At 55.1% G+C, this 27,916-nt stretch overlaps 3 protein-coding genes across 24 annotated transcripts in view; 2 read left to right on the top strand and 1 right to left on the bottom strand.

Annotated features, from left to right (window-relative positions):
* The window catches only part of VILL (villin like), a 29,533-nt gene extending 17,804 nt beyond the window's left edge, over positions 1–11,729 (top strand). For 3 of the 8 annotated variants that reach the window (XM_060307311.1, XM_060307316.1, XM_060307313.1), the window contains 7 exons: positions 913–1,057; positions 2,794–2,979; positions 3,131–3,202; positions 3,394–3,621; positions 3,875–4,145; positions 4,480–4,587; positions 6,000–7,375. In XM_060307311.1, coding sequence (XP_060163294.1) covers positions 913–1,057; positions 2,794–2,979; positions 3,131–3,202; positions 3,394–3,621; positions 3,875–3,988 — 745 coding nt within the window. In that variant the 3' untranslated portion in view covers positions 3,989–4,145; positions 4,480–4,587; positions 6,000–7,375. Of the gene's footprint in view, positions 1–912; positions 1,058–2,793; positions 2,980–3,130; positions 3,203–3,393; positions 3,716–3,874; positions 4,146–4,479; positions 4,588–5,999; positions 8,378–9,337 lie in introns of those variants that run through there. The other 5 variants (XM_060307310.1, XM_060307308.1, XM_060307312.1 and 2 more) reach the window with 5 other exon arrangements.
* On the bottom strand, positions 4,444–26,464 carry PLCD1 (phospholipase C delta 1). Of its 7 annotated transcripts, none has more exons than XM_030830153.3 (16): positions 26,296–26,464; positions 21,409–21,591; positions 18,505–18,669; positions 14,914–15,142; positions 8,571–8,700; positions 8,238–8,469; positions 7,458–7,659; positions 7,145–7,289; positions 6,919–7,068; positions 6,670–6,828; positions 6,279–6,438; positions 5,967–6,083; positions 5,391–5,569; positions 5,166–5,298; positions 4,940–5,089; positions 4,444–4,805 (listed from the first exon to the last, which is right to left on the bottom strand). In XM_030830153.3, the coding sequence occupies exons 1-16, from the start codon at positions 26,327–26,329 to the stop codon at positions 4,720–4,722; spliced, it is 2,454 nt and encodes an 817-aa protein (XP_030686013.1). In that variant the 5' UTR covers positions 26,330–26,464; the 3' UTR covers positions 4,444–4,719. The 7 variants fall into 7 exon arrangements, 6 of the variants coding, with proteins under 6 accessions (XP_030686013.1, XP_060163302.1, XP_030686014.1 ...); XM_060307319.2 differs by lacking the exon at positions 26,296–26,464 and adding an exon at positions 21,748–22,015; XM_030830154.3 differs by lacking the exon at positions 21,409–21,591 and having other exon boundaries at positions 26,296–26,463.
* The window catches only part of DLEC1 (DLEC1 cilia and flagella associated protein), a 106,750-nt gene continuing 100,591 nt past the window's right edge, over positions 21,758–27,916 (top strand). For 2 of the 9 annotated variants that reach the window (XM_060307303.1, XM_060307307.1), the window contains exons 1-2: positions 22,021–22,208; positions 22,526–22,592. The gene's annotated coding sequence lies outside the window, so the exon portion shown is untranslated. The other 7 variants (XM_060307304.1, XM_060307302.1, XM_060307300.1 and 4 more) reach the window with 6 other exon arrangements.

Here is a 27,916-nt window from a genome sequence, read left to right as displayed (position 1 = left end):
GGTCACACAGGGAGGTGGAGAGGCCAGACTGGAGCTGAGAACTCGTGGTTCCCCAGCCCAGGGGCTCCTAGGAGCACAGCCCACCCTTCCCTCCTCCCTAACTTGGAGCACGAAGGTGCCGGGGACAGCAGGGTGGTCGCGCCCTCTGCTGGCCGAATGTGCTCCCTGCACGGTCCCCGTACTGGACTGTCCTATCGGCAGAGGGCCAGAGGGCAAAGTGCATTCCCCCACCCCACAATCCTCACGGGTGGTGTCCCCGGTGTAATATGACATATGGGTAAACAGCATGTGTGGAGTGTGCAAGAATAGTGTGTGTGGGGTGCGTAAATGGATAAGGGTGTGTATGGGAAGGAAGGGCAGAGTGAGGCTTCAAAGGGAACTGGGAGCGGAGAACCTACCGCTCTTTATGTCTGTGCGGCCCAGCTATGCGCTGTGCTCCCCCCAAGTCTCCTGAGCTCCTAAGTGCTGCTGTCGCCCTCTCTCAGCCTGGCTTCCGTCCTCCCACCTTGGGCCTGAGGCCGGGGGCCAGCAGCTCCTCCCTCCCAGGGCGGCAGGGCGTCAGCTCGGCCCTCCCTCCGCACTCAGCCAGCCACCCCCTCCTTCCCCGTGCTCCTTCCCCGAGAAATTCATGGGGCAGCTTGCACCCCGGCTGCCTGTGGGAAGACAGACTACCTAACCTGCTTTCCCCACTGACACGAGGACACGGAGGCCCAGAGAAGGGCAGGCGTTTGGGAGTGGATCCTGGGATGGGTGGAACTTAGAGGGGAGCAGGTGCCTCCTGCTCCAGGAGGCATTGTGTCCCGGCCCCTGGGGGGCGGTAGAGGGGTGCTGTGCTGGGGGCTGTCTTGGCCCAGGCTGGTCAGAAGCCCAGCTCTCTCTGCGCCCCTCATGGCCTTGTGCCATGCTGGCCAGGCTCCCCGAAGATGTGTCCGACTTCCAGCCACGACTGTTTGAGTGCTCCATCCAGATGGGCCCCCTGGTCCTCACGGAAGTGGTGTTCTTTAGCCAAGAGGACCTGGACAAGTATGACGTCATGTTACTGGACACCTGGGAGGAGGTACGGCAGCCTGGGTGCCTGGCTGGGTTGTGAATGGGGGGTGTCTGCACCTGCATAACTGGGTGTGAGTGTGTGTGACTTTGTGTTTCTGGCCACGTGACTGCATATAAGGCTGCGGGTGAGTGCGTGACTATCTACGACACTGTAACACTGAGTGACTGGGCAATTGTGTGACTGTGGATAAGACACCAGGGACGACTCTGTGACCCAGGGAGCCTGGGGGAGACTGTGGCTGTGTGTCTGGGACTCATGTGTGGTCGTGACCGGTTGTGTAGTTGGGTGTAACTCCGTGTGCCTTATAAGGGCAACTGAGTGCCCATGGCTGACATGTCAGTGCTGAGTGGGTGGCCATAAAGTGACCGTGTGTGTGTGTGCGTGTGTGTGTGCACGCATGTGCGTGATGCCTCTGTGTGACTGCATTTGATCGCTAGTTTATTTATTTCCTCTCTGGTCTTTATTATTTCCTTCCTTCTGCTGACTTTAGGTTTTGTTTGTTCTTTTTCTAATCCTTTTAGATGGTAGGTTAGGTTGCTTATTTTGAGATTTTTCTTGTTTTTTTGAGGAAGGCCTGTATTGCTATGAACTTCCCTCTTAGGACTGCTTTGGCTGCATCCCATAAATTTTGTCTGGTTGTGTTTTCATTGTCATTTGTCTGTCTGTGTGCCTGAATTTGCCTGTGTGTGTGCAGCTGTGTGTAATGGCTGTGTGGTCAAGGAACTGGCTATAAGTGACCAGACTATCTATAACTGGTGACACTGTGAGAGAGAGACAATGTAACTGGCTGCAGGTGTGAGTGCGTGAGTGACTGAATTCGTATGACTGTGTAATCATGTTTCTGTGTGGCTGGATGTGATGGTGTTTCAGGCTACTTGTGTTTTCAGGCTGTGTGATCCATCGTAACTGTGCTTAGATGCAACTATGCATGAGTAAGGGTGACAGTGTATGGCTGTGATTTGCCGTCTGGCTGAGTGGTGGTGGACAGTTGTGTCTGTGGTCGTGTGTGTGTATCTGCATCACTGTGCCTGGGACTCTGTGTGACTGTGGCAAGGAGGCCTTTGGGCTCGCATCCCACTCAGAGCGCAGCCAAAGCCCCTCCCCCAGCCCTGTGACAGGTGGCCCCGACTCTCCCCCTTGCTCACTCTGCTCCAGCCACCATGGCTTCCTGGCCGCTCCCTGAACATGCCAGCGTGCTCAGGGCCTTTGTACTGGTTGTTTCCTCTGCTCAGAACACTTTCCCCCCAGACATACATGTGACTTGCTCCCCCACCTCCCTCAGAGCTTGACTCCAGTGTCATCTTCTCAGTAAGGCTCTCCCTGACTCTAATTTAAAATGACAGTATCCACCCCACCACCACCCCACTTCTCTTCTTTCCCTGCTTTATTTTTCTCCATCTGATATACTACATATTTTACTTATTTTTGTGTCTCCCCCAGCAAAATGAAAGCTCTACAAGAGCAGGGATTTTGTCTCTTTCTTTCTCACGGTTGAGTCCCCCGTGCCTAGAACATTACCTGGCACACAGTCGGTGCTCAGTAAATATGTGTGGATTGACTGCACACATGCATGCCTGAGACTTCCTGGCACATTTACGGGTGTGTGGGGGTGCAGCCAGCCTGCTGGGTGGGTCTGGTTGGCTGGGATGTGTGCATCGGGTTCTGAGACCACCTGATGGGCAGGGCTGGGAGGGAAGTGGTCAGCTCCACCCGCCCAAGGCCAGGCCCCCTCTGTGGCCCAGATTTTCCTGTGGCTGGGGGCAGCTGCGAGCGAGTGGAAGCAGGAGGCCGTGGCCTGGGGCCGGGAGTACCTGAAGACACACCCAGCAGGGAGGAGCCTGGCCACGCCTATCATGCTGGTCAAGCAGGGCCACGAGCCTCCCACCTTCACTGGATGGTTCCACAACTGGGACCCCTACAAATGGACCGTGAGTGAAGCCTGAACCCCCCATCCCCACCCTAATCCTGGGAGAGGGACCTGCCCTGGCAGACGGTGGGGGAGCCATTGCCCTGTCCAGGGACCTCCAGTGTGTATGGGGAATCTGGTCCCATTGGTGCCCCTCCATCCGCCCCCCCCAGAACAATCAGTCTTATGAGGAGGTGGTGGAGGGCGGCCTGGGAGCAGTATCTGCCATCTCAGAGAGAACAGCAGTGAGTACTGGGGCCTCCCAGGGGCCTGGGCTCGGCTGGCATGGCCCAAGGGCAAGAGGAGCAGGGAAGGAGCCAGGCCCCGGTAGAGGGCAGGGGTGGCAGTTGGGGGCAGGAGGGCGGGTGGGCTCAGTGTGGCCTCCCATGGGAGCCCATCCCCCAGCTTCCCCAGCCTGAGTCCCCTCTCCTGACAGCAGGTCAGCAGCTTCCGGCTGTCCAGATCGCCACGCAATGGCAGGGCAGGCCCGTTGGCCCTGTGGGCCCTCAAGGGCTCCAAGGACAGCTCCGAGAACGAGCTGGAGCGGGGCCCCAAGGCGGGCAGCGGCCCCAGATCCGTGGCCAGCAGGAGCCTGCCCCGGGAACAGCTGAGGCACCAGGCTGTTGAGGACCTGCCGGAGGGTGTGGACCCGGCCCACAAGGAGGTGGATGCCTGAGACCCCCGCCCCGCCACTCACCGCCCCAGCACTAATGCATATAAAGCTGAGGTGCCGGCGCCCAGGGCGTGACCCACTGACGGTGGGCAACGGGCAGGCTGCCCGGGGAGATGTGTGTTCCAGATAGGGTGATGGGCAGAGAGATGTGGGAGAGGATGACACCTCTGGGCGAGTGGGACAGGGTTCTGGGCTCCGCTGATACCCTTCCTCTGCACCCACTCCCTCCTCTCCCGCACCCCAGTCCTATCTCTCAGACTCTGATTTCCAAGATATCTTTGGGAAGTCCAAGGAGGAGTTCTACAGCATGGCCAAGTGGAGGCAGCAGCAGCAGAAGAAGCAGCTTGGCTTCTTCTGAACCCCGGCCCTGCCGGCTCCATCTACGTGGCCAAGATGCCTGCCTGCGGGCACCTCCCCTACACATATACGAGCCCCCTGGGGAGGCCCTCCTGGCGCACCCTGCTTGGAGACTCCCGGGTCACTAAAATAAAAGCCTGTGGCCTTCACAAGATGTGGTGAGTGGGCTTTCAGGTCTGGGTCACTCAGCAGGTCCGCCTCTGGGAGAGTGGGCCTCTGGGGTTGGAGGGGTCGGCCGTGGCATTCCAAAGACTGAGCCCTCCATACCCTCCGCCATTCAGGGGTTTGTTTCTTGCTGGTCCCTCCTTCCCGGGGGACAGATGTCCCCCCTTGCTCCAGTGTGAGGGTGGAGAAGTGGAGAGTGAGGTGCTGGGGCTCCAGTGCTCTGGGGCATGCACACACGCACGCATGCCTTACAGGGATTTTTCCAGTGTCCAGGTAAAGAGACCACAGTACTTAGTCTTATGATTTTTATAAAAACCCTCAACCTAGGGCCCGGCTGGAGGATGGAGCGGGCTGCAGTGTCATTCCTAACGGAATTGAGGACAGCTCCAGGGACTGGGCCAGCTCCTGGGCTCCCGAGAGGCAGCAACACAGACAGTAGGTTGGAGCTGAGGGCAGCACGGGGCTGCCAGCTCTGAGCGAGAGGTTGGGAGCAGCCCCTGTCCTGCCCCCCAGATGTGGACAGAGGGCCTGGTCCGCTCGGGGCAGCCCTCACCAGACTCCCCGAGCCTAGTCCTGGAGGCCCACTTTCACAAAGAGGGTGGCAGACGGGTGCTGGTCTCCGTTCTTGGACAGGAGATGAATGTGGCGGTATCCTGGCAGGCGGAGGGGCGGGGAGGGGTGCACAGCGGAAGTTCTGGTCACTTAGGGAGGATGCTTTGAGGAATAGCCGGCCCCTTCCCAAGAGATGCCTCCCCTCGAGTCGTCCCCTCCCTCCACAAACACTCACCCTGCTTGAGGCTGTTCAAGGGGATGGTGCTCTGGCCAATGAAGTCATTCTTGGAGGAGGCATCGTAGTCCTCCACCACAAAGCGCACGAGGGCGAGCTCAGGCACAATCACCTCGAACTCAAACTCTGTGTCCCACCATGGGTTGAAACCTAGGGGTGCAGGCACCATGTCAACAGCATGGACACCAGCTCCAGAAGCCAGGCCCAGCCCAGGCCCAGCACGTACCGTTATTGGTGACCACAGCGGTCTGGTGGCTGGCCACGTCCTGGCCCACGCCATGGATCTCCACGGTCACCTTGGGGTCCACAATTGAATTCTTATTCTTGTTGACTTTTGGCAGCTGCTGCCCTGAGATGACCTGAGGAAAGGCGGGGGACAGTTAAGGGTTCAGGATGGTAGCCAGGGGGAAGGGAGGCCCATGGCATCTGTCCCTCCGGTGGCTGGCCATACCCTGACATTGAGCCGCTTCCGAGCCCACCAGGGCCCCTGAGCCAGGGCACGGGAGTTGAAGGTGGAGTTGGGGTCTCGCAGGAAGGCAGGCTTCAGCACGTACCCACAGGCCCCATTGTCCTGGAATCGGCCCTGGTATACGTCCATCTCTGGCCCAGGTGTCTGGAAGTTCAAGGCCACTACAGGCAGGACAGAGCAGTCACAGGCTGTGGGCTGGCCTCAGGGGCCCCATAGCCCAGCCTGCTTGGGGTACACTGAGGCCCAGAGTCACACGGTGAGGCAGAACCAGGGTCCAGGATCACTCAATGCCTACTGCCCTCCTGCCACCCTAACTGACCCACCACACCAACCTTGCATTCCATTTCTGGTGCCAGAATTCAAAGGACAAGTGTGCTAACAATGGGATTTCTGACGCTGTATTTGCTGGTGGGGGATATTTCCAGACTGAGATTACCAGCTCCTGAGCCCACAAATCCCTGCATCTGGCTCTGCCTGGGTCCCCAGAGGCTCCTGACCCGTGGCCCTCCAGGCGGAAACCCTCACCCAGGCCTCCTCCAAGCCCCAGCCAGCCCGTACCGATCTGGCAGCCCCCATTCCACATCTCCACAGGGCTGTAGTTGGAGGAATCCGTTCTCCACCCGGCGGGGTAGATCCTGCTCAGGTGACTCACATTGTGGCGGACAAAGCTGTTTCCTGAGGGGGGTGTGGGCGCATTAGAAGTGGAGGCCTCCTGGTGAGTCCAAGCCCCTCCCTACCAGCTCTGTCTGGTAACAGCGTGGGGTGCCAGCTCTGGGTGACGTCCGGAGGGGTGGGAGCCAGTCCTGACCCTGGCCAGCTCAGGTGGTCAGACAGATGGACAGCACCCTGGGGGGACAGGGCCGGGCTCACCTGATTCTTGAAGCAGTCGGAGGGCACGGTTCTCGGAGAAGGATGCCATCTCATAGAAAGCCTGCCCACGGGTGCCAGGACTGGGGAAGCCCAGAAAGTGGACGCTCTTGCAGTAAATGACCATATCTGAGAGCTCCTTTGCTAGTCTGAGCTTGTCCTCCTGGGGGCCATGGGGAGGCCCAAGTCAGATTCAGAGGTTGGGGCAGGTGGGCACTGAGAGAGCCAGAAACCCAGATACAGAGAGAACAGAGAGGGAGACAGAGAGAGGGGGCAGAGGGTCTGAGTGACAGCCACAGAGAACCCGGACAAGACAAATACCCCACAGTGTGATGGAGGGGGATGGTGGGGTAGGGCCCCCCTCCCCTCCTCGCTCCATAGCCCCCGCTCAAACCGTGGACTTGTGCTGCACTTGGTTCCTCACTGCCTCATCCTCCATCTCAGCAGCCTCATCCTCGTCTGACACCACAGTGGCCTCAGGGCTGCCTTCCCCTCCAGGGAGGAAAAGCCCCCCAAGCTTCTTCCCCTTCAGCAAGATCTTCCCCTTCAGTTGCTAAGGGTGGAGGGGCAGCTGGTCAAGACGCAGCGGGCCTCCCGGCCAGTCCCCTGCCCTCTCCTCTGGGCACCCCACCCCATCGGGCACCTCAGGGGAAGGCAGGCTGCTGGTGACCCCGTCCAGTGGCCGATCCAACAGCATGGGGCCCAGGAGGGTGTGCAGGTGTTGCGCCATCACACGCTGCTGCTCCAGGCTGCAGTGGTTCTCCAGGGACAGGATGACGGGGTAGGGGGACACCTGGAGGCCCAAGGGCGGATTAGGAGGGGTGGGTGGGCCCGAGCATCCCCTTCCTCAGGCCCAGAAGCGCGCCCACCTTGAAGGCGTAGTCCCGGATGACCCTGAGCACGTCGCAGAAGAGGATCTTGGAGGTGAAGGTGTAGCCGTGATAGATGACCGGTTCCTGGTTGGGTCCATCCCAGCAGTCGAGCTCCAGGCAGCGGCAGCCTTTGCACAGCGCCCTGCGAGTGGGACGGCGGCTAGGCCCCTCGGTCCCGGCCGGGCCCCGCCCAGGTCCCGCCTGCCCGCCCAGGTCCCGCTCAGCCCCGCCCCGCCCCGCCCCGCCCCGCCCCATCACGACCAGGTCCCGCCCGGCCCCGCCCCATCATGCCCAGGTCTCCCGGCCCCACCGAATGTAGGCTTCGGTGCTGCTGGGCCCCGTGAGCTGGTCTTCCAGCAGGTAGGTGTTGTGAGAGGACGACACCAGGTAGTGACTGAGCGGCTGGCCCATGTCCTGGTAGACCCGCCGGTGCGCCCGGTTGAAGGCGCTGCCGTCGGCCGAGAGCAGGTACATGAGGAAGCCGTCCTTGGTCATCTGCCGCCGCGCCTTGGCTGGGAGGCGGGAGGCCGGCGCCCGTCAGAGCCCTAGGCTGGCGCCGCCGCTCTGGGGTGAGGGACTCCCCCTCCCCGCACTCACCTCTCCCCTACTCTTCCTGCCTCCCGTCCTGAGCTGGTCCTCGGTACCTCTTGGAAGCGGCTAAGCTCGAGTCTCTTGACCAGACCGTGACTATCCCAGGGTGGGGCCCTGTCTCCTCCTCTGTCCCCCATGCTGTGAGGCCCCCCCCTGAGGGCAGGGCCTCATCTCCTCCTTCTCCAGGACTGGGCCCCATCTGATGTCTTAAAGCTTTGTGGCCAGCGTGGGCACAAAGAGGGAGGCAGGAAAAGTGCCTGCTTTTCCAGCCTTCTCTCTCTCCATTTCCTGGGGGAGGAGTCCTCAAAGCCCCTGAAGGAGGAACCAAGAGAGGGTCCCTGCCTCCCATCTGCTTTCCTGGGGCAGAGAAATACTGACCAGGGGCTCTGGGCCTGGCTGAGGTGCCCCCTTCCCGCCAGCTCCCTACTCTTGGGCTGCCGTCTCCCCAGGGGTCTCCCCACCCTGTGTGGCCCTGGGACTACAGGTCATAGGCCCTCACCCATCTCGCTGGGCTCGTAGCGCTCAATGAGGGAGAGGGCCAGTGCAGGCCCCGCCGCCTCCTCCCGCTGTTGGTGCTGCAAGAAGACCACTAACTGATCCACCGACAGGGTCTCCCCCGAGCCCGCAGCCTCCTTGAAGGTGAGGTCGATCTCCTTCCTCTGGGTCAATATCTTGTAGAAGGTCTCGATCTCCTCATCCTCCAGGGAGTTTGTCTGAGAGTGGTCACATTCCTGCAGAGCCAGGACGCCAGGTGGGCAGGGTTCAGAGCAGGTCTCGGGCTGCAGTCAAGGACACACTGCCAGGCAGACCCAGCCCTCACATCCTGCCTCACCCTGAAGATCTTTCGGGCATAGCTGTCGTCCACCTGGATGTTGAGCTCCTTCAGGAAGTTCTGCAGCTCCTTGAAGTTCATCTTGTTGTCCTTGTTTTTGTCAGCTTTTCGCAAGCAGGAATGAATCCAGCTGGGCAAGAAGTAAGGAAAGAATCCAGGAGCCCTGGGACCCCCGAGGTCCCAGCCACAGCCATGATTCAAGCTCAGGGTCAACTCCCGGGCCCAGGTGGACTGAGGTCCCCTGTAGACACAGCTCCCCGCAGGCCTGACTTTTGGCATATCCTCATTTCAGAGGGAAGACCTGGTGGCCTCTTTGGAGGAAATGTGACATCCAGTGAAGGAGTCTTTTTCCTGTTTTCTGGCTTTGAACCCTTTCAAAATTTCAAAAACATTTCTTTTCTCACTCTAAAAGGGTTCATTACAGACAATTTAGAAAATGCAGAAAAGTAAATAAACAAAGCCCCCATAATCCTATCACCCAGGGGTAACTACTGTTAACATTTCAAGGTATGTCCCTTTCAGTATATAATTGTTACCCAATTATAGATATCGTATATATCTATATAGCATATAATTATACTATACACTATATAGTATATAGTGCTTTCTGACGAAAGCACTTGAGGCTTATTTAGTAGGAAACAGCAAATTTCAAGCCACTGATCAGAAGGTGGGGACATCACATGCAAAAACAAAGCCGGGATCATGGTGTCATGATTGGGGCACTTAGGCCTCCACTTCTCCATTCTCTCTATCTCTCCCATCAGAATTGACCTTGAGAACTAGAGAAGGAGGAGCTGCACACTACAGTCCACAGAAAACAGAGAGCTAACTATAGAACAAGACAATGGGAGCTCATGAGCACAATGAAAACATGATAGCAGGCTTCAGAAGAAATCACAAAAGAAACAACAACATAAATCATGCCATATAAACTTTTTAAAATTCTGAGGATTAAATAAAGAAAAACTAAAGTCATCTATCTGACAGACTGGAGGAAGCATTTGCAGCAAAGCCTTTGAAGAATTAATTAAAAAGAAAACAGTATGATGACCCTAATAACTAAATGAGAAAGGGATATAAACTGACCTTTTGCAAACATTACTAGTAGTCAAAGTTATTAACAATTTGGAAATGAGATGCAATTTCTTAAACTAAAATTTAGCAACTTAAAAGTATATTACCTAGTGCAGGTAAGGGTGAGGTGAAATGGACACTCAAATCCATCACGTGGGCAAAAAGTAAATCAGTACAACCCTTAGGAAAGTGATGGAGGGATAGCTAAAGCTTTAACCTGTTACATCAGTTGACTCAGTAATTCCACTTCTAGGAATCCATTGGTAAGGAAATACTTCTAAATACTGAAAGGTTTTATGAACATAGTTCTTTGCAATGTTATTCATAGTGGTGAAGGAAATGAAATGTTTGACACTAAAAGAATGGATCACTAATTTATAGTCCATCCATTCAGTGGAATAGTACACAGTCATTAATAAAGCTGTTTATGGAGACTATACTAACACAGGGAAATAATTATGATATAATGTTACACAGAAAATGGATACAAATGTATAATCTCCACTATTTTTAGCAAACGTATCATTAGGCAAAATGAAATGCAGCCAGAAAAAATTAAAGATTAAAATTTTATTCTAACCTACCCATATTTTTAAACCTTTATTTATAGATATGTATGTTTTATGTAAATATGTGTATTTACATTAAAAAAATTATAGTAGAATTCCAGGTTAAAAAATCAAGTTCAGAGTGGTACACCCAAGCATGAGGTCCCAGTGCCAACTGCTCTTCAGCAGGCTGGGATGGCTTTATGATCTCAAGGTCTGGGCAGCAGAAGCCTGCAGAGGCCATGAGATTGTCCAAGTGCATGCCTGTGCAAAAGGAGTGACTATCACAAAAGTGCCACAGAATTGGGCTTTTAAGAAAGCTCAGGGACTTCCCTGGTGGTCCAGTGGTTAAGACTCTGCACTTGCACTGCAGGGAGCACAGGTTCAATCCCTGGTCAGAACTAAAATCCCGCATACCTCGAGGCATGGCCAAAAATAAAATAAATAACAATTAAAATTTTAAAAAGAAAGCTCAAAATCAGGCAGACATAGCCTTGAGAAAAGACACTTAAAAGTCTTTGAAATGCTGAAAAGTACACAGTAAAGGGAGCTATCAGGGTTCAAAATGTGTCCCCCAAAGGAGTTGGATATACATTGGCAATGAATAATCAGAAAATGTAATAAAGTAATTCCATACAGTAGCATCAAAATGAATAAAAATACAAATTCTTTTAATACATAACTTATACTCTGAAAGCCACAAAACATTGTTGAAAGAAATTAAAGATCTAAATAAATGGAAAGATACCCCATATTTGCTGATCAGAAAGAAGACTTGATATTGTTTAATGAGAAATACTCTCCAAACTGATCTACAGATTCAGCACAATACCTATCACAGTCATGCTGGCTACTTTGCAGAAATTGACAACCCAATCCTCAAATTCATATGGAAATTCAAGGGACCCAAAACAGTCCAAACAATCTTGAAAAAAAAAGAACAAATTTGGAAGACTCACACTTCACGATTTCAAAACTTCGTACAAAGTTACAGTAACTAAAACGTTGTGGTTCTGGTGTGAGAAGAGACATTTAGGTAAATGGAAGAGAATTGAGAGTCGTGAAGTAAACCCTCATATTTATGGTCAGTTGATTTTTTGAAGATGGTGTAAAGACAATTCAATGAAGAAAGAATAGTCTTTTCAACAAATGGTGCTGGAACAGCTGTATGTCTACATGCAAAAAAAATGAAGTTGGATCCCTCACCACACCATACACAGAAACTAACTCAAAATGGATCAAAGACCTAAATGCAAGAGCTAAAACTATAAGAAGAAAATATATGAGTAAATGTTTGTGACTTTACGTTAGATGTGACATCAAAAAACACAAGCAACAAAAGCAAAAAGTAAATGAATTAGACTTCACTGAAACTAAAAACTTTTGTGCTTCAGAGAATACCACCAAAAAAAGAAAAGAACCCACAGAATGGGAGAAATTATTTGCAGAGCGTATATCTGATAAGAATATTTTTAAAATATTAGAATATTTTTTAAAATATTTAGAATATTTAAAAAAAAAAAACCTGTTACAACTCAATAATAAAAAGACAACTCAATTAAAAAATGGACCAGAGGGCTTCCCTGGTGGCACAATGGTTGAGAGTCTGCCTGCCGATGCAGGGGACACGGGTTCGTGCCCCGGTCTGGGAAGATCCCACATGCTGTGGAGCGGCTGGGCCCATGAGCCATGGCCGCTGACCCTGCGTGCCTGGAGCCTGTGCTCCACAACGGGAGAGGCCACAACAGTGAGAGGCCCGTGTACCGCCAAAAAAAAAAAAAAAAAAAAAATGGACCAGAGATCTGAATAAACATTTCTCCAGAGGAGATATACAAAAGCACATTAAAAAATGGTCAATATCATTAATCATTAGGGAAATGCAAGTCAAAACCACAGTAAGAGACCTATTTAAAAAAGAAATAACAAATGTTGGTAAGGACGTGGAGAAACTGGAACCCTTGTGCACTGTTGGTGGGGATGTAAAGTGGTACAGATGCTATAGGAAACAGTATAGTGGGTCCTCAAAAAAATTGAAAATAGAATTACCATATGATCTAACAATCTGACTTCTTGGTGTATACCCCAAAGAATTGACAACAGAGCCTCAGAAAGATACTTGTACACCCATGTTCATAGCAGCATTATTCATGATGGACAAAAAGTGGAAGCAACCTAAGTGTACATTAATGGACAAATGAATAAACAAAGTGTGGTAATATACATACAATGGAATATTGTTCAGCATTTAAAAGGATGGAAGTTCTAACATGTGACAACATGGATGAAACTTGAGGACATTATGCTAAATGAAATAAGCTAGTGGCAAAATGACAAATACTGTATGAGTCCACTTATATGAGGAACTTAAGAGTAATCAAGTTCATAGGGACAGAAAGTACAACAGTGGTTGCCAGGACCTGGGGGAGGGTGGAATGGGGAGTTACTGTTTAATGGGTACAGAGTTTCAGTTTTACAAGATGAAAAGAGTTCTGGAAATGGTTGCACAACAATGTGAATGTACTTAACACTACTGAACTGTACACTTGAAAATGGTTAAGATAGTAAATTTCATGTTATGTATATATTACCACAATTTAAAATTAAAATAAATAGATCCATAAAAAAAGAACTTTACAACAACAAATGGGCAAAGGATCTATTGAATAGCTGTTTCTCCAAAGAGATATGCAAATGGCCAATAACCACATGTAAAGATGCTCAACACCGTTAGCTATCAAGGAAATGCAAATCAAAACCACAGTGAAATGCCACTTCAAACCCACAAGGATGGCTATAATAAAAAAAAAAAGGCAGATAATAGCAAGGGTTAGTGAAGATGTGAAAAATCAGAACTCTCAGACACTGCTGGTGGGAATGTAAATTTCCTCTTTGGAAAATAGTTTGGCATTTCCTCAAAAGGTTAAATATATAGTCACCACAAGACTCAGAAATTCTAGGTATATACTCAAGAGAAATGAGAACATATGTCCACACAAAAACTTATACACAAATGTTCACAGCAGCATTATTCAGAGAAGCAGAAACCCAAATGTCCATCAACTGCTGATTGGATAAGTAAAATGTGGAATGGCCACACAGTGGAATACTATTAGGCAAACAGAAGGCATGAAGTACAAACACATGCTATGACATGGACAAACGTTAAAAACGTTATGCTAAGTGAAAGAAGCCAGTCACAAGAGACTGTATGATTCCATTTATATAATAGGTCCAGAAAAGACACATGTATGGAGACGGAAAGTAGATTAGTGGTTGTCTAGGGCTGGGGGGTTGTGGGGAAATGGGGACTGCTAAAGGGCATGGGGTGTCTTTTGGGGGTGATAGTTGCATAACTCTGAATACACTAAAAAGATGGACTTGTACACTTTAAGTGGATGAATTATATGGTATGTGAACTATATCTCAATAAAGCTGTCATTTAAAAAGAAAAAAAGGAGCCGGTGCTGGTTCCACCCTAATCCTACATACCAGAAGGCTGAACACTTTGAACCATAGACTACTGTGTTGCTGTGTACCTGGACTTTGAAGTGAATTTGTTTCAAGCCCGCAGGCTGGCCTGCACACCGGGACTGGAGGAACGTGATGACTCCCCAAAGAGTGGCACAGGATATGGGGGCAAGTGGGAGTGTATCATGGCCTCCCAAACTCCCAGAGGAAAAAAATGCAGTTAACTTTAGGAAACATTAAAATATCTGAGACTAGGTCTCCCACTGAAGCAGGCAGCTCCCCTCAGCCTCCCCACTCCATGCTGGTTACCTAGCATGAGGGGGGATGAGGGACTTCAGGGGGCTGCACTGTTGTCTGGCCCTTGGGTCAGAGTAGACCAAAGAGGGCTCCAAGTACCCTCCCTGCTTCCTTTGTGTTCTCCCAAATTCATATGTTGAAGCCCTGACCCTCAATGTGATGTATTTGGAGATGGGGCCTTGAGAGACTTAGATGAGGTCATGAGTGGGGGCCTCATGATGGGATTAGTGCCCATAAAAGAAGAGACACCAGAGGGACTTCCCTGGTGGTGCAGTGGTTCAGAGTCCGCCTGCCAGTGCAGGGGACACGGGTTCGAGCCCTGGTCCAGGAAGATCCCACATGCCACGGAGCAACTAAGCCCGTGTGCCACAACTACTGAGCCTGCGCTCTAGAGCCCGCAAGCCACAACTACTGAGCCCGTGTGCCACAACTACTGAAGCCCGCCTGCCACAACTACTGAAGCCTGTGCGCCTAGAGCCTGTGCTCTGCAATAAGATAAGCCACCACGATGAGAAGCCCGCGGACTGCAACAAAGAGTAGCCCCCGCTCCCCACAACTAGAGAAAGCCCGCGGGCAGCAACGAAGACCCAATGCAGCCAAAAATAAACAAATAAATAAATTTATCTTTAAAAAAAGAAAAGAAAAAAAGAAGAGACACCAGAGATCTTGTGCTCTCTCTCTCTCTCTGCCATGTGAAGACAGTGAGAAAGAAGGCAGCCATCTACAAGCCAGGAAGAGAGCTCCCACCAGAACCCGACCCTCTGGCACCCTGACCTTGGACTTCCAGCCTCCAGAATCGTGAGAACATTAATTTCTGTTGTTTAAGCCACCCAGTCTATGGTATTTTGGTATGATGGCCCAAGCTGCGTGTCTTCCATACCCAGGTTGTCCTGGGGACGACCATAGCCAGTACCCACCCGCTGGGCCTGGACCCACTGCCACCAAAAGGATACTGCCGCAGCTTCTGCTGCTGGTCCATGGAGCCCGAGTGATGGACGATCTTGCGCAGGCCCTGCACCCAGTGCTGGGCTTCGGTGGGCGATGGGGCGATGAGGTCTAGAGTATTGCGCTGGTCCTTGAAGACGATGGAGAAGCAGCGGTCCTCAGGCACGTCCCGGGCAAACTTCTCCAGGCCCTCTGAGCGGCGCCCCATCCGCACCTCCTGAATGTCCTCGATGGAGACTGCAAGAAGAGGGTGGAGGTGGGCAGAGAGAGCCGTGAGGGGCAGGAAGATGGGCAGAGCGGGGGACAAAAAGAGGCTGAGGTGGAGAAGGAACGAGACACAGCTATAGCGTGCACATGGAAACGCCCAGGCAGAGAGAGATTGACTTTAGGGTGGGAAGGGCACCTAGGGTCCCAGGCCTCCTGTTTCTGTGCTGGGAGGAAGCAGGGCCCCTGGGAGAGGAGTGGGGCAGGGCAGGGCTCTCATACAGAGATAGAGACCATTCTGGAGCTTGGGGCCTGTGACGGAGAGGAGGCCACACACTCTCCTGTTGTGCTTGACTTTGGGCCCTTCGCCTCCCTCAGGACAGCCATGGGAGCCTCCAGGCCCCTCTCCTGACAGAGGGGGAAGTGCTTGTGTCAGGGGAGCAGCCAGGGCCTTGCCCTGCATGTATCTGTGTGTCCTGATCTCAGGGAGCCCCTTGGCAGGAATGGTGCTCCAGGATCCCAAGAGGTAGACTGGAGGGTGCCCCTGGGGGTCTGAGATGACATCATTCTGCCCTTGGGAACCAGGGACGGGGGCTGTCCTGTCACAGCCCAACCTTCCAAGCTTTAGGGAGCAGCAAGGCCCTGCTCACCTGCCTGAAACCCCAAGGTGCCCTCCCTGGCCTGGCTGGGAGGGGCTCATGCTGGGCCTCCCCACATCAGGAGCCAGGCTCTGCCCCTGCCCCTGCCCCATCCCCATCCCCATCCTGAACCATCCACGTCCATCTTTCCTGGGTCTAGACCAGCTCTGGCTGAGAGCCTGCCTGTCCTTCCCGGTGGTGGCCTCCTGGCCACCTGCAGGCCCCAGATGTGTGGCATGTGACTGTCCGGGAAGCAGGCTCTGAGGTGTGAGACATGCGAACCCTGGGCCATGTGGGATGCAGGGGATATCCCTGCTGAATCGCTCCGCTTACAACCTCCCGTGTCCCTCTAGGTCCCACACCAGCTGTAGCTGCCCCAGGCTGGGAGTGGAAACAGGAAGCCTGGGCAGCGGAGAGAGAATCCAGACGCCTTCCCTGCTGATGATAATCCTTGTCTGCCTATGGGAACCAGAGCTGAGGGAGGCTAGTGGCGTCGGGATGGGGGCAACTTCCGGACCAGGAAGCAGAGGCAAAGAGAACTGGGGACTGCTCCCCACCCCCATCTCCTGGCCTCAGTTTCCCCGGGGGGGGGGAGCACAGTGGAGGGCAGTCTCACTGCTCACTTAGAGGAGGGAAGCAGCCCGATGGGCATGCTCAGCCCAGACCTGTCTCTGGGTCTCTGACATGGAAAAAGCCCTCTCCAGCCATGCTCCTCACCGGAGCGCACCTGGTGCCCAACCCCCAACCTGTCGCCCCTGTGGCCCCTCCTGTCAGGGTGCAGGCCCCTCACTCACGGCCCTTCCTTGTTCTTGCCCCTGCACCTTTGCTCACCCTGGGTCTGCTGCCCGGGAGGTTCCTCCTGCCCTTGTGCTCCCAGCTGTGCCAGTATGAGGTTCCCAGCTCACCAGCCCAGGTCTGGAAAGGCCCACATCTCCCACTCCTCAGTCTGCCCCCTGCCCACCCCCGCCAAGTGCTTGGCTCACACTGGGAACCATGCACGTGTACTGGCTGGGGGGTGGGCTCCCAGGAGTCCCCAGGGCTCAGACAGTATGATGCCCCATTCCCACGGTGCCGCCAACTGCCAGCGTCTAACAGGAAACCCCATATCAGGGCAGAGGCCTGTGAAGGAACCTGGCTGGAGCCACAGACAGAGGCAAGGGCCAGGTCACTCCTGTGTTACGTGGCCAACAGGCACGCAGGGTAGTTTCCTGAGAGCGCTTCAGGCTCCATCCCCTCCCACCCTGCCCTGCCCTGCTCAGACCTCCCATGGCCCACTGTCCCCAGGACCCAGCCGGGCTCTCCGCATCCGACCCTGCTCCTGTCCTGCCTCCCCTCTGACCTGCCACAGGCAACACCTTCTCAGGTTTCTGTCCAGTGTCCTGGGGCCTGGCAGACCCTTCCTGAGACGCCCTCAGTGGGCCGCCCCTCCCTTTTCTCCTGCCCCCTTCCCACCTGGGCCCTGTCACCTGTGTCTGGTCTCACTCCCCAGAGACCTGCCAGTGGGCTGACCCTGCCTGCCCCATCTCTACAGCCGAGGGCAGGTGAATGGGTGAGGGATTTCCAGGGACTTGGACCGTGTGAGAAATCCAGCTGCAGTGATCCTTCCGTACCCCCAGCCACACGTGGTTATTTAGATATAAATTAGTTAAAGTTCAGTAAAATTAAGAATTTGTGGGATTTCCCTGGCGGTCCAGTGGTTAAGACTCCACACTTCCAAAGCAGGGGGCTCAGGCTCAATCCCTGGTCGGGGAACTAAGGTCTCACATGCCGTGCAGTGGCACAGCCAAAAAAAAAAAGAATTCATTTCCTCAGTCACACTAGCCACAGTTCAAGTGCTCAATGGCCACAGGTGGCTAGTAGCTGACATATTGGACACCACAGATACAGGACATTCCCATTATCATAGAAAGTTCTTTTGGATAGCTTTGGTCTAAAATTTTCCCACCAAGTAAAGGTGCAGAGGGAACCTCTCATTTTACAAGATTCTTAGGGCATTCTGTGTAAAAGGGCAGCAGCAGTGGCAGAACTTTCTTCCTAAGACCTTGCAGGAGGCACTCTCCATCTGCAGGCCTGAGCTTTGGCGTCTTGGACCTTTTCTAAAGCTTCCAGAAAGCCCTCAGGTCCACAACCCCAAGGGAGCTGGCCAGCTAAGGCCTCTCTGTGCAAGTCCCAGCCCTGCTCCACCCCAGGCTCTCTTTCTGGTCCCAGCCCAGGGAGGAGCTGCCTCCTGCAGCCCCACCTCACATCCTGGCCACTGCTACCTGGAAGGGCCTTATCTGCCCCTGGACTTTGGGCCTCACCACACCTGGGCCCTAGTCCTCCCTCCTTCCCTCCTTCCCACAAATGTCCGGGTGGTTACCTGGGAATTCAGGCAACACTGTCTAGCTCCCTCCCTACTTGGGAGCCCGGCTTTCCCCATCTGTGGTCATGGCTATGGAGTCCCACCCCCAAAAGGCTTGAGCATGTCCATCTGTGGTCCTGGGTCCATGACTGCCCTCTCTAGCCCAGGCTAGGCCTCAGTTTCCCTATCAGTGATTTAACTGGCTCCTCTCCCCAACCCTGGCCAGGCTGTTTCCCCATATCTGGTCCTGTTTGCATGACCAACCTCTGCCCCGCCAGGCCAGGCCTCAGTTTTCCTACCTTTGGTCCTGGTCCACGACTGACCTCCAGCCCCACCCTACCCTGACCAGTGTCAGTTTCCCCAACCAAGTGCAGGTGCAGCACCCTGCCCCTCCCCCTGCAGCTCAGGGCACTCACACAGCTGGGACTCTGGGGTCCGCATGACCTTGCGGGACTCCTGCCAGATGGTCTTGCAGTCCTCCTGCAGCTTGTAGAAGCGTTCTCTCCGCCATGAGTTGGACTTCACCTTCAAGAGCTGGCTGCCCTTCAGCAGTGCCTGTAGGTCCTTGTCATCCTGTAGACCTAGGAGGCAGAGCTGGTAAGATGCTACCTCCTCTAGGGTCCCTGCTGCCCCAGGCCCCATGCTGGCCGTGCCCACCACTGGACCCTCTCAGCCCATTTTTCACCAGCCTCATCCTCAGCTCTCTGTTCACTTCTCCCTCCGTCACCCTTGTTCCAACCTGATTCTGGAGCCCTGCCTTCTCCAGGAAGGCATCTGTGTTGCCAGCTGAGGCCACGTAAACCTTTGGACACCCACCCACTCAAGGCCACACTTTATACACTATGACCTGCCACCCACAGCTGAATGGACAAAGAGAGGGCAGCTAATTCAAGAACACCTGGTTCCTGGGTGACCAGACCCCTAGGAAATGGCCTGGCTCTGAAAGACTTGGTGGGCTCCTCCTAGGGGTCAGAGTGACCTGAAGGAAGCTGGGACCAAAAGACCACCCTAGCCTATCACCCTGGCCACATGGAGTCCAGCAGCCAGCTCTATTCAGAGCCGATGGACTACCTCACCTCACTTCTGGCCCCAAAACAAAAACTCTGTGGCTTTTCAGCAGTCTTTATCCTTCTGCTCCAGCAGAGTGGTGGCATCAGGGACCGTGTGGGTCCAGTCTGAGGGGCCTGTACCTAGGCCTGTAGGCTTTTCCTTTCTGAACCCAGATCCCCAGCCCCTGATGTGCTCTCCCAGTTTATCCATGACCCCACTCCCTATGCCCCAGCCAGCCTGCTCCACACACACTCAGGACCTACAGAATCTTCTGGACCACTTCCTCGGGCCTCAGCCACCCAACCCCTATCCCTCCCCAATCTCCTGCTTCCAGTGGAGACACAGCCACGTGCTACCAGCCCCCCACACCCATGGCTTCAGGAAACCTCCTTCCCTCTCTGTGCCTCTGTTCCCCCAACAGCACTGGGTAAGGAGGTGTCTCAAGACCTCCTCAGAGGTGACAGTCTGATGTGACCTTCCCCCACCTTGGTCCCAGCTCTCTCCACCCCCTGCCTTAGTGTCAGCAGTTTCCCTCCAGCCCCAGGGGAGGCCCACTGAGGGAGGAGGGGGCTCCTGCAGGATGTCCTCAACTGGTGGCTGTGTCTGTGGGGCTCAAGACAGAGGCCGGGAAGGGTAGTTCCCAGCCGCCGGAGGAGAGAGCAGCCTCAGCTCAGCTGGGGGATTCCACTGTCCTTTCCGAGGCTGAGGTCAGCTGGCGGGGGGTCATCTCCTTACCCTCTGGCTTCTGGCTGTACCGCCCCTCCCCGGCTAGGGCATTAGGACAAGCCACTGCGCATGGCACAGATGGGGGGAGGGGCGGCGCACAGGGGCGGAAGGTGAGCCCCACCCTCTGGTTCTGGAAAAGGCTGTGAGCAGATGACATGTTCATCCTGTCCTGGAGCCAGACTGTGGCCCTGTCTGCGGTCAGGCAGAGATAAGTCCCCTGGTTGCCGACATGGCTTCCGGAACACAGACCTCGGTCCCAAGGTGGGTCTTGATATTAGTGGCCCTCCAGGCTGCTGGGCGACCTAAGCAGACACCTCCATCTCTGAGCCTTATTTGAGGCCCTTTTGTTTCTGAGGCCTCTGGGCTGCCCGCCCCCCCTCCCTTGCTCCCTTAGCACCCAGAAGGTCTATGGGCCCTTCGCTCAGCCCCACTCACTCAGCTGAAGCACCTTCTCCTCCTGCGGGAGGGTGGTGCTGAGGGGCCTCTGAGCTCAGGGGCCCCTGGGTCGACCTTGCAGCCTCACCAACCTGCCCAGGCTAGTGGCACATATGGGGAGTGCAGAGGGGCTACAGTGCTAATAGGAGGCTGGCGGTGGGGGCGGTGCCAGGAGCCCTGCCCATGTACCTAGGGTGAGGCCTAATGGAAACAAACTGAGTCTGGGACTCACAGCAATACACAGCTACACAGATATAGCCACACACATACACAGTCACACACACCACACCACCGTACTCATCACACACTGCCATACACAACCGGGAAGAGACAATGGGCCACACACGGTGACACATATTATCACATGGAGTCACACACAGCCACACAACGTACAGTGCCAGAACATCATCGTCGTCATAATAATAGCAGTCACCATAATAATAATAATAGTTCATGTTTGAATAAGATCCTGTTCTTAGCACATGTATTTAATCCCTTGAACAACCCTGTGAGGAAGGCACTATCATTGTTCCCATTTTACAGATGATGAAACGGAGGCTCAAGGAAGTTACATGGTAGAGTCGGGACTCAGAAGCTTGCCCACAGGGCCAATGCTAGAAAACGTTACCTTATACAGCCACCTCTCAGGGGCATGCTGCCACAAAGAGTAACAGCAGAACACCCACAGAACACACACACCATAACAGAGATGACAGAATCACTCAGTCACCTGGGTCACCCACAGTCACACACGGTACACAGCATCACCCTGGATCGCACACTGTCACACTGGTGCCACTTGGTTACACAGCATTGCATATCATTATTGCTGCACAGTGGCCCCCACTACCATACAAGTGACAGAATCACCACTAGGTTTGTAAACAGGATGGTTTGGGGGTGGCAAGGCGCAGGGTAACCAATCCCCGCCCCCAGTACTTACTCCACATGCCATGCCCACAAACACAGCCCCACCGTGGGTCATACACTCACAGAACTATACAGGTCCAGTCCCCGAGATCAGGAACATACAGTCTGAGTCCTGTCCCAGCTGCCTTCCCGGCCTCCGCAGATTTCGGGGGGTGGGGGGGGCGCCCTGCATCCCTTACCCAGCCTCTGCTCATTGAGAGCTGCCACCTCGAGGCTCTGCTCCTGCAGGTAGAGCTCTCTGGAGCGGCTCTGGCTCCGGCTTCGGCGCCTGACCCCCAGGCACTGCATGACGTTCCGAAGTGCCCCCGCCGCCCGATGAGCCTGGCTCGGCACAGTGTGGCGTCCAGAAGGCAACCCTGGCCCTAGGAGCGGAACGGCCTCCTTAGAGTGGAGCAGGGGCGGAGACCTGGAGTGGATGGGCGGGGCTAGAACCCGTGGGGGCGGGGCAGTGAAGGGTCGGGCCATGGCTCTAGAGGCGGGGCGATACAGAAATCTGTGCTGAAGGGGCGGGGCCATACCCTAGGAGGCAGGGACAGTTCCAGAGGGGCAGGACCGATGCCCCCAGGAGGTGCGGCGAGAGCGGAATCAAGGCGGGGAGAGAAGGAGGAGGAACCGGGGCCGGGAGGTGAAGTGGGACAAATCCATAACCCGGGAAGAAGATCAGTGGTGAAAGTCAGAGCCCAGAAAGCGGATTGGGGTGGAGCCAGAGCCAAAGAGGTGGGGAGCGGGAGGAGCCGAGTCTGCGAGGCGACGTGGGGCAGTGGTAGCCAGGAAGACGGCCGGGGGCGGAGCCAGGGCCCTGGGGACAAACCGGGGGAGGGTCCCTCACTGCAAAGGCCTTTTGTTTTCCGGCAGGGAGGGGCGGAACCTCGACTGTGGAGCCAGTCCTACCAGGGGGCGGAGCCTGAGCCGCGAATTCTAAACACTCAGCTGGAGGCCTGGCAGAGGACTGGAGGGCTGGGCAAGATTGAGCCGGGAGGTGAGCCCGGCCGGGCGGCAGCCTGGGCTGCAGAGTCTAGCGGACAACCGGGTGGGGCGGGATAGGAAGGAGCCGGGGATGGAGCCCGGGCCGGACAGCGGAACCCGCCAAATATTTTACCTCAGTTCCTCAACGAATCCACTGTGACTCAACGGGCTGTTGCCTCACATGTAAACCTCAGGGAGGCCTGTTTCCTTCTCTGAGAGTTCCGCTACCTGAGTGGGATAATCTCCAAGGCTCCAAATGCGAATGGAATTCTTGAAAAAATGCTGGTCTTAAAAATGAGTCCATTAACACAGGCTTGCTTTGATAAATAGGTGAGGAGGACTCCAACTCCATATGAAACTGTGCTGCCAGTGTGCTCGGAACAGTGGGCCCTTTCATGTAAGTTACGTCTTGCTTTTTTTCACCCAGCAATTATTTATGGAGCCCCTACTGTGTGCCAAGGTCAGGACACCACCCAGAGGCCTGACTCACTCCTCTCTTTTACTCTCCGCCTCTGAATAGTTCCTTCACTCGCCTCACCGCAGCTCCAGTCACCAGCATTGACAGTGAGTCACTGGCAAAGCCAGTTATTAGCACAGACAAGCACAGCAATAATAACAAACTGAAGTGCAGAGCAACTTGCCTAAGGTCACACCTCGGAGAAAAATAAATCATGAGAATGTGTGTTAATGTAGGTGAGCTGGAATATGGGCACAGAAATGTTGTTCTTCATTTGGAGCTGAGGGAGCTGATTGTAAGGGGAACCTCTGTTTTAGAGAAACCACGTGATGGTTTAATGGTTTAATCAGAGGGCCAAGGACTCCCCGAGGACCTATGGATAGAATCACATCTCAATACAATTTGCTTCCTTTGAATTCTTATGTATTTTATTTTATGCATTTAAAAACATGATCCTGAGAAGGGGTCCACAGGCTTCACCTAACTGCCAAAGTGGTCCAGGGCACAAAAAAGTTAAGATCAGTGTGGATCAGTGTGTGTCTGTGTTGTGTGGGCATGGAATCCCAGGGACAGACAGCTTTGAAACGTAATTGAGGAGGGTAGGGGTCTGGCTACCCCAAATTGCTATGATGGATCTGGAACCGTTATCTCTTGGGGGTACTGGCTTCTTTGCCAACCTAGAATTCCTTTGCCCACTAGTGCTTTATCCTCACAACATCCCCTATCAGCAGGTATTGCTTTCCCGTGGATGAGAAAACAGGCCCAGACAGGCAAAGGGACTTGCTCAGGGTCACAATGTAAGTAGAGGCAAAGCTAGGACTGGAACCCAGGACTGGAACCTAGGACCAAGATGAGGCCCCTCTTACACCCTACCTTGCACTTTTACTAATGCCAGGTTTTACAGTGGGGCGGGAGGGATTCAGTGTTTGAATAGTTAGTGTAGGTGGAGGTGGATGTGTTCAGTGAGGGGAGAGCTTTGGGAAGTTAGGTCTTTTTGGGTACATCTGGGGACCTGCTGGAGAAGCCAGTGCAGGCCTGGCTAGAATGGAGCAAGCAAAGGAAGTAGGGTAGGGAAGGAGGCCAGGGGACTACAGCGTCAGTCTGAGGGCTTCAGAAGCACCAGAAGGAGCCCCTGATTCTTCTTATTTTTTTTTTTTTTGGTCTCACTGCATGGCTTGCAGGATCTGAGTTCCCCGACTAGGACTCAAACCCCAGCCCCTGGCAGTGGAAGCATGGAGTCTTAACCACTGGACCAACAGGGAATTCCCCAGGAGCCCTTTGATTCTTAAGCGTTCTGGTCACTTTTTTCCTGGTTAGGGACTACCTTATTCCCCCTCATCTCACAAAGTACTCACATGACGTGGTCACTTGGGGGGTGGGCCTCCTGTAGGAACATTGTACCTGCTGGTACTAGGCACGGTTCTCATTATTGCCTTGTATGTGTTAGCTCATTCAATCCTTACTGCAATCCATGAGGGAGGTAGTGTTCTTATCCCCCATTTTACAGATGAGGAAACTGAGGCACCAGGAAGTCAAGGGATTTGTCTAAGATGAAAAAGCTAAGACTTGACCCCAGGTAGTCTACTTCCATAATCCATGTCTGTATACTACAGTGCCTCTGCATGCATCTGGGGCGAGGACAGAAGGGACATCTCTTATCTAGGTGGCCCCCATACCCCCCCAGGCCAATGGAGGGAGCCTTTCTGCAGCAGACCCCCAACTGCCCAAGCCAGAAAGTGTGTCCAGTGCTAGAGGACCCGAAATATGAAAGAGATGCAGACTCTCCAGTGGAAGTGTGAGCAACCTGGAACGGCACAGGGCCCAGTGCCTACACCCTTCCACCACCAGTTCTCCTTGACAGATCCTTGCTTGCCAATACGGTTTGCAGGGGGAACAAAAGGCAGTTAAGGGACGTAATTTTGGGTGATGAGCTAGAAGCAGCAGGGCCTTCAGGGAGACAGCTTGGGATCGCACTGTTCTTGCCAGCTCCGCAGGAAGAGCTGGACTGTCAGGCACTTGGGAGGCAGGTCTCAAACACGATGGACCAGGGCTGCCAAGCCCATGCCACAAAACTGGGAGGCGCTGAATGAGCCTCCACGTGGCTTCCTCTCCAGGGAAGATACCAGGGCTGCCCAGGGACAGAGACCGGGCAAATGCACAGATGCCTGAGGATGCAGCCCATTCTAACATGAGCTGAGGCTACAGCTGTAGCCAGAGGCGATCAGAGGGCTTGTAGGAGGTCTGAATGTGAAGCTGGCATGGAAGAGGTGGCAGTCTGCAGGGTACACAGCACTAGCTAAGGGATGATGAGAGAGAAAGCAGAGATCTCTACTGTGATCCTCTGAGCTGCCCAGCCACCCTTCCTGCCAGGGTGGCAGGAGCACTGAGACACCTCTGTCCTGAGAGGAGAAGAGGGAGCCCTGGAAAGGGCAGGATCCCATGACCCTGAAGGAGTTTGCCTTGAGGCTACTTGTGTGAGGGTAACAGCTCTGGGCACTGAGCAAGGTCTCTCTGGGCCATGGGGACCAGATCTGAGACAACCAGGAAAATGAGACAGACTGGGCACTGGCTGAAAGGAACGTCTCCGAGTGTCCCTGAATTCCAGAGGGTCGCTAGTGGACAGCTGGAGGGCTCTGGCTTTCTCTTTCCCTTCTATTATATCCATGCATGGTTTAGGTGGATAGGTGGTGGGCACTAAAGGACTCCAGAGGTACTAGAAAACAGAGGGAGATCGGGTTAAGCGGTGATTGGTGCAAGAGAGGCAGGGTTTGCTGAGCTGGCAGATGACCTGGGGCGCAGGAGGGCAAAGCACGCTAAAAGTGGGTGAGTCCCCAGGCTGGAGCAAAGAGATTCCAGGTCCAGGTTGGGGGCCCCCGTGCAGCTAGGAGACCTCCAGTCCCTGCAGTCCAGAGCCCGCGGCTGCCCTCTCTCCTGGAGAGACAGCTATAGGGCAAGGAGCTGGCCCAGACTGTTTCCCGGTCGGTCGGAGAAGACAGAGCTCGGCTGGACAAAGGGGGGTAGCAGCAGGCAGTTAGAGCTGAGACTCAGGCCTGTCCGGCCAGGAGGGTGCGCAGATGGGGGCGATCGGGCTGCCCCTCCCAGTCCGGGCGTCGCTGACTAGGATTTCTGCGCTGGGCAGTTACTGCGGCGCGGCCCGACCTCACCTCGCAAACCTCCTCGCCCCAGCCTTCCCACCCCGCCACACCTACGCTGCCTGACGCGGTCCAGGCACGCCTGGGCTTTGGGGAGCCTCTCTGGGCGGCCCGGACTGGGCGAAGATAACTCGGTTATTCGTGGATGCTGGTTCCTTACCTCCTCGGTCCCTCCGAGCGCGCCGGACCCTGGAGCCCACCCGTCCGTGACTAGGATAGGGAGAGGGGGAGTCCCCGAGGCGGCAGGGCCGGGGGAGACTCGCACCCTTCTCCCAACCGGCCGGGTCTGGGGAACAAGCCTGGAAACGCCCAGGGTTGCGCCCGGCAGTCCCGGGTGGAGATTTCCTCCGTGCGACAAAAGGGACGAGGGGCGGGCCCGGGGCGGGGCGGAGAGCGGCCGAGGAACCGGGGGTCCCCCATCCTGGGCCGGGAACGGCTTTCCTCGAGGTCGGCCCAGGCGGGGTCCCCCCGCGAGCCGGCCGAGTACTCACCGTGCAGGGTCAGGAAGTCCCGGCCCGAGTCCATGCCCGACGGACGGCGCGGCGGGAGGGGGGCGCCGCGGGACACTCGTCCGCAGCGACAGCGCGGGCGGCCTCGGGTCCGAGAGGAGTGCAGGGGAGGGCCCCGAATGGAGTGAGGAGGGAGGACGCCGGAGGTGCTCCCGGGACTCCGTTCCGCCCCCCGCCCGCCCGCGCCCCCGCCCCCGCCCCCTGGGCCCTCCAACCAGCGCCTCTCCCCGCCCCTCCTGGGGGTTGGGGAGGAGAGCAGAGGTGGGGACCGGGAAGCCGGGCCATCCCTGGCCCAGGCCTGTGGGCGCGTCCCGGCCAGAAATAGCCGGATCTCTCTGGCTTCCTCAGCCACCGCCACCCACAGGCCGCGGACCCTGTCATTATCGCCGGCGGCCCGGCCCCACTCCCTGCCTGTGGGCGCCTCGCCGGGGTTGGGGTGATGCCCGAAAGAATCTGGAGTCCTTCTGGGGCAAGGACCGCGTAACGTTCGACGCCCAGCCGGGCTGGTGCGAAAGGGAGCCTCGGAGTCCAGGCGCCAGCCGCTGCTCCCCGGATGTCTGCTTTCCCTTCTGCAAAATGGGTGCACGGACGCGAGTGAGGAGGTCCTTGGAGAGGTATGCATGGACCTAGTCTGGAGAAGGGTCCCCTCCCGGCTTGCTGGGAAGTTTCTAACCCCAGAAGTGCCCTTGGCGGGGGGCTGGGGCGGAAGCCGTAAAACTTAGAGCAGGTAGGTGCAGAGAGCTCTCCTTTGAGCCCCTCACACCCCAAACTCCTGGCGATCTCCAGGGTACCTTCTTTGGGTGGCCTCCCAAGGGGCTGTCTGGACAAGGGGTCCCTAATGGACCCCCCCACATACTCCCACCATCAATTCTTGCAATCCTGACACCCTTTTTATAGGTACCCAGAGACCTCCAGGGGAAGTCCTGGGGGATCCTGGAAGGATCCTGCTGCCCACCAACTTTTGGGAAAGGCCCTTGGGAGAGCCCCCAGAAGACCTCCCAGGATGCCGGGTACTGAGCCCACCAGTGAATCTTGCTGGGCTGATAAAGCCAACATGAGAGTCTGGCAGAACCAGTTGGACCCCAACCCCTCCCCCTCCCAGTACAAGCAGGCCTAGGTGGCCTTGAATACCTCATGAAGGGATGTAACCAGCTAGAGAGCAAGTCTTCCCATCCTGACAGTTGAGCCTGGGTCAGGACTTTGGAGAGGCTCCCGCCCTCTGTATGTCTCCCCTATGCAGAGGGGGGCTGCCCTCTGTCTGGCACTCTCCCCAGTGGGCCTGCCCTCCAGCAGGAGCAGCCCTTGCCCCTGGCAGGCCTGTCCAAACCCTCCTTGCTTTCCCTTCTGCTCAAGGATGAACAAGTCCACACAAGGCCTCCCTGTGGAGCCCCAGCCTGGGGACAGGGAGGATGAGGGGTTCTTTCTCTGTCCTCACTCTCTCTACCAGGCCCGGACGCCTGTCTCCAGGACTGCCCTTTGGGGGGCTCCTCTGGCCTTGGGGCTAGTCCTGGGACCTCTGACATCCCCGGGGGCCTGCAGGCCCCTCTACTCAGCAAGTTAAGCTTCCTCAAGTCCTGCTCCTCTTCCCAGGCAGAGACACAAT

Source organism: Globicephala melas, chromosome 11 (assembly GCF_963455315.2).
Source record: "Globicephala melas chromosome 11, mGloMel1.2, whole genome shotgun sequence".
Lineage (NCBI taxonomy): Eukaryota > Metazoa > Chordata > Mammalia > Artiodactyla > Delphinidae > Globicephala > Globicephala melas.
The sequence above is the reverse complement of the archived record's forward strand: the minus strand, read 5'-3'. Positions and strand labels throughout refer to the sequence as shown.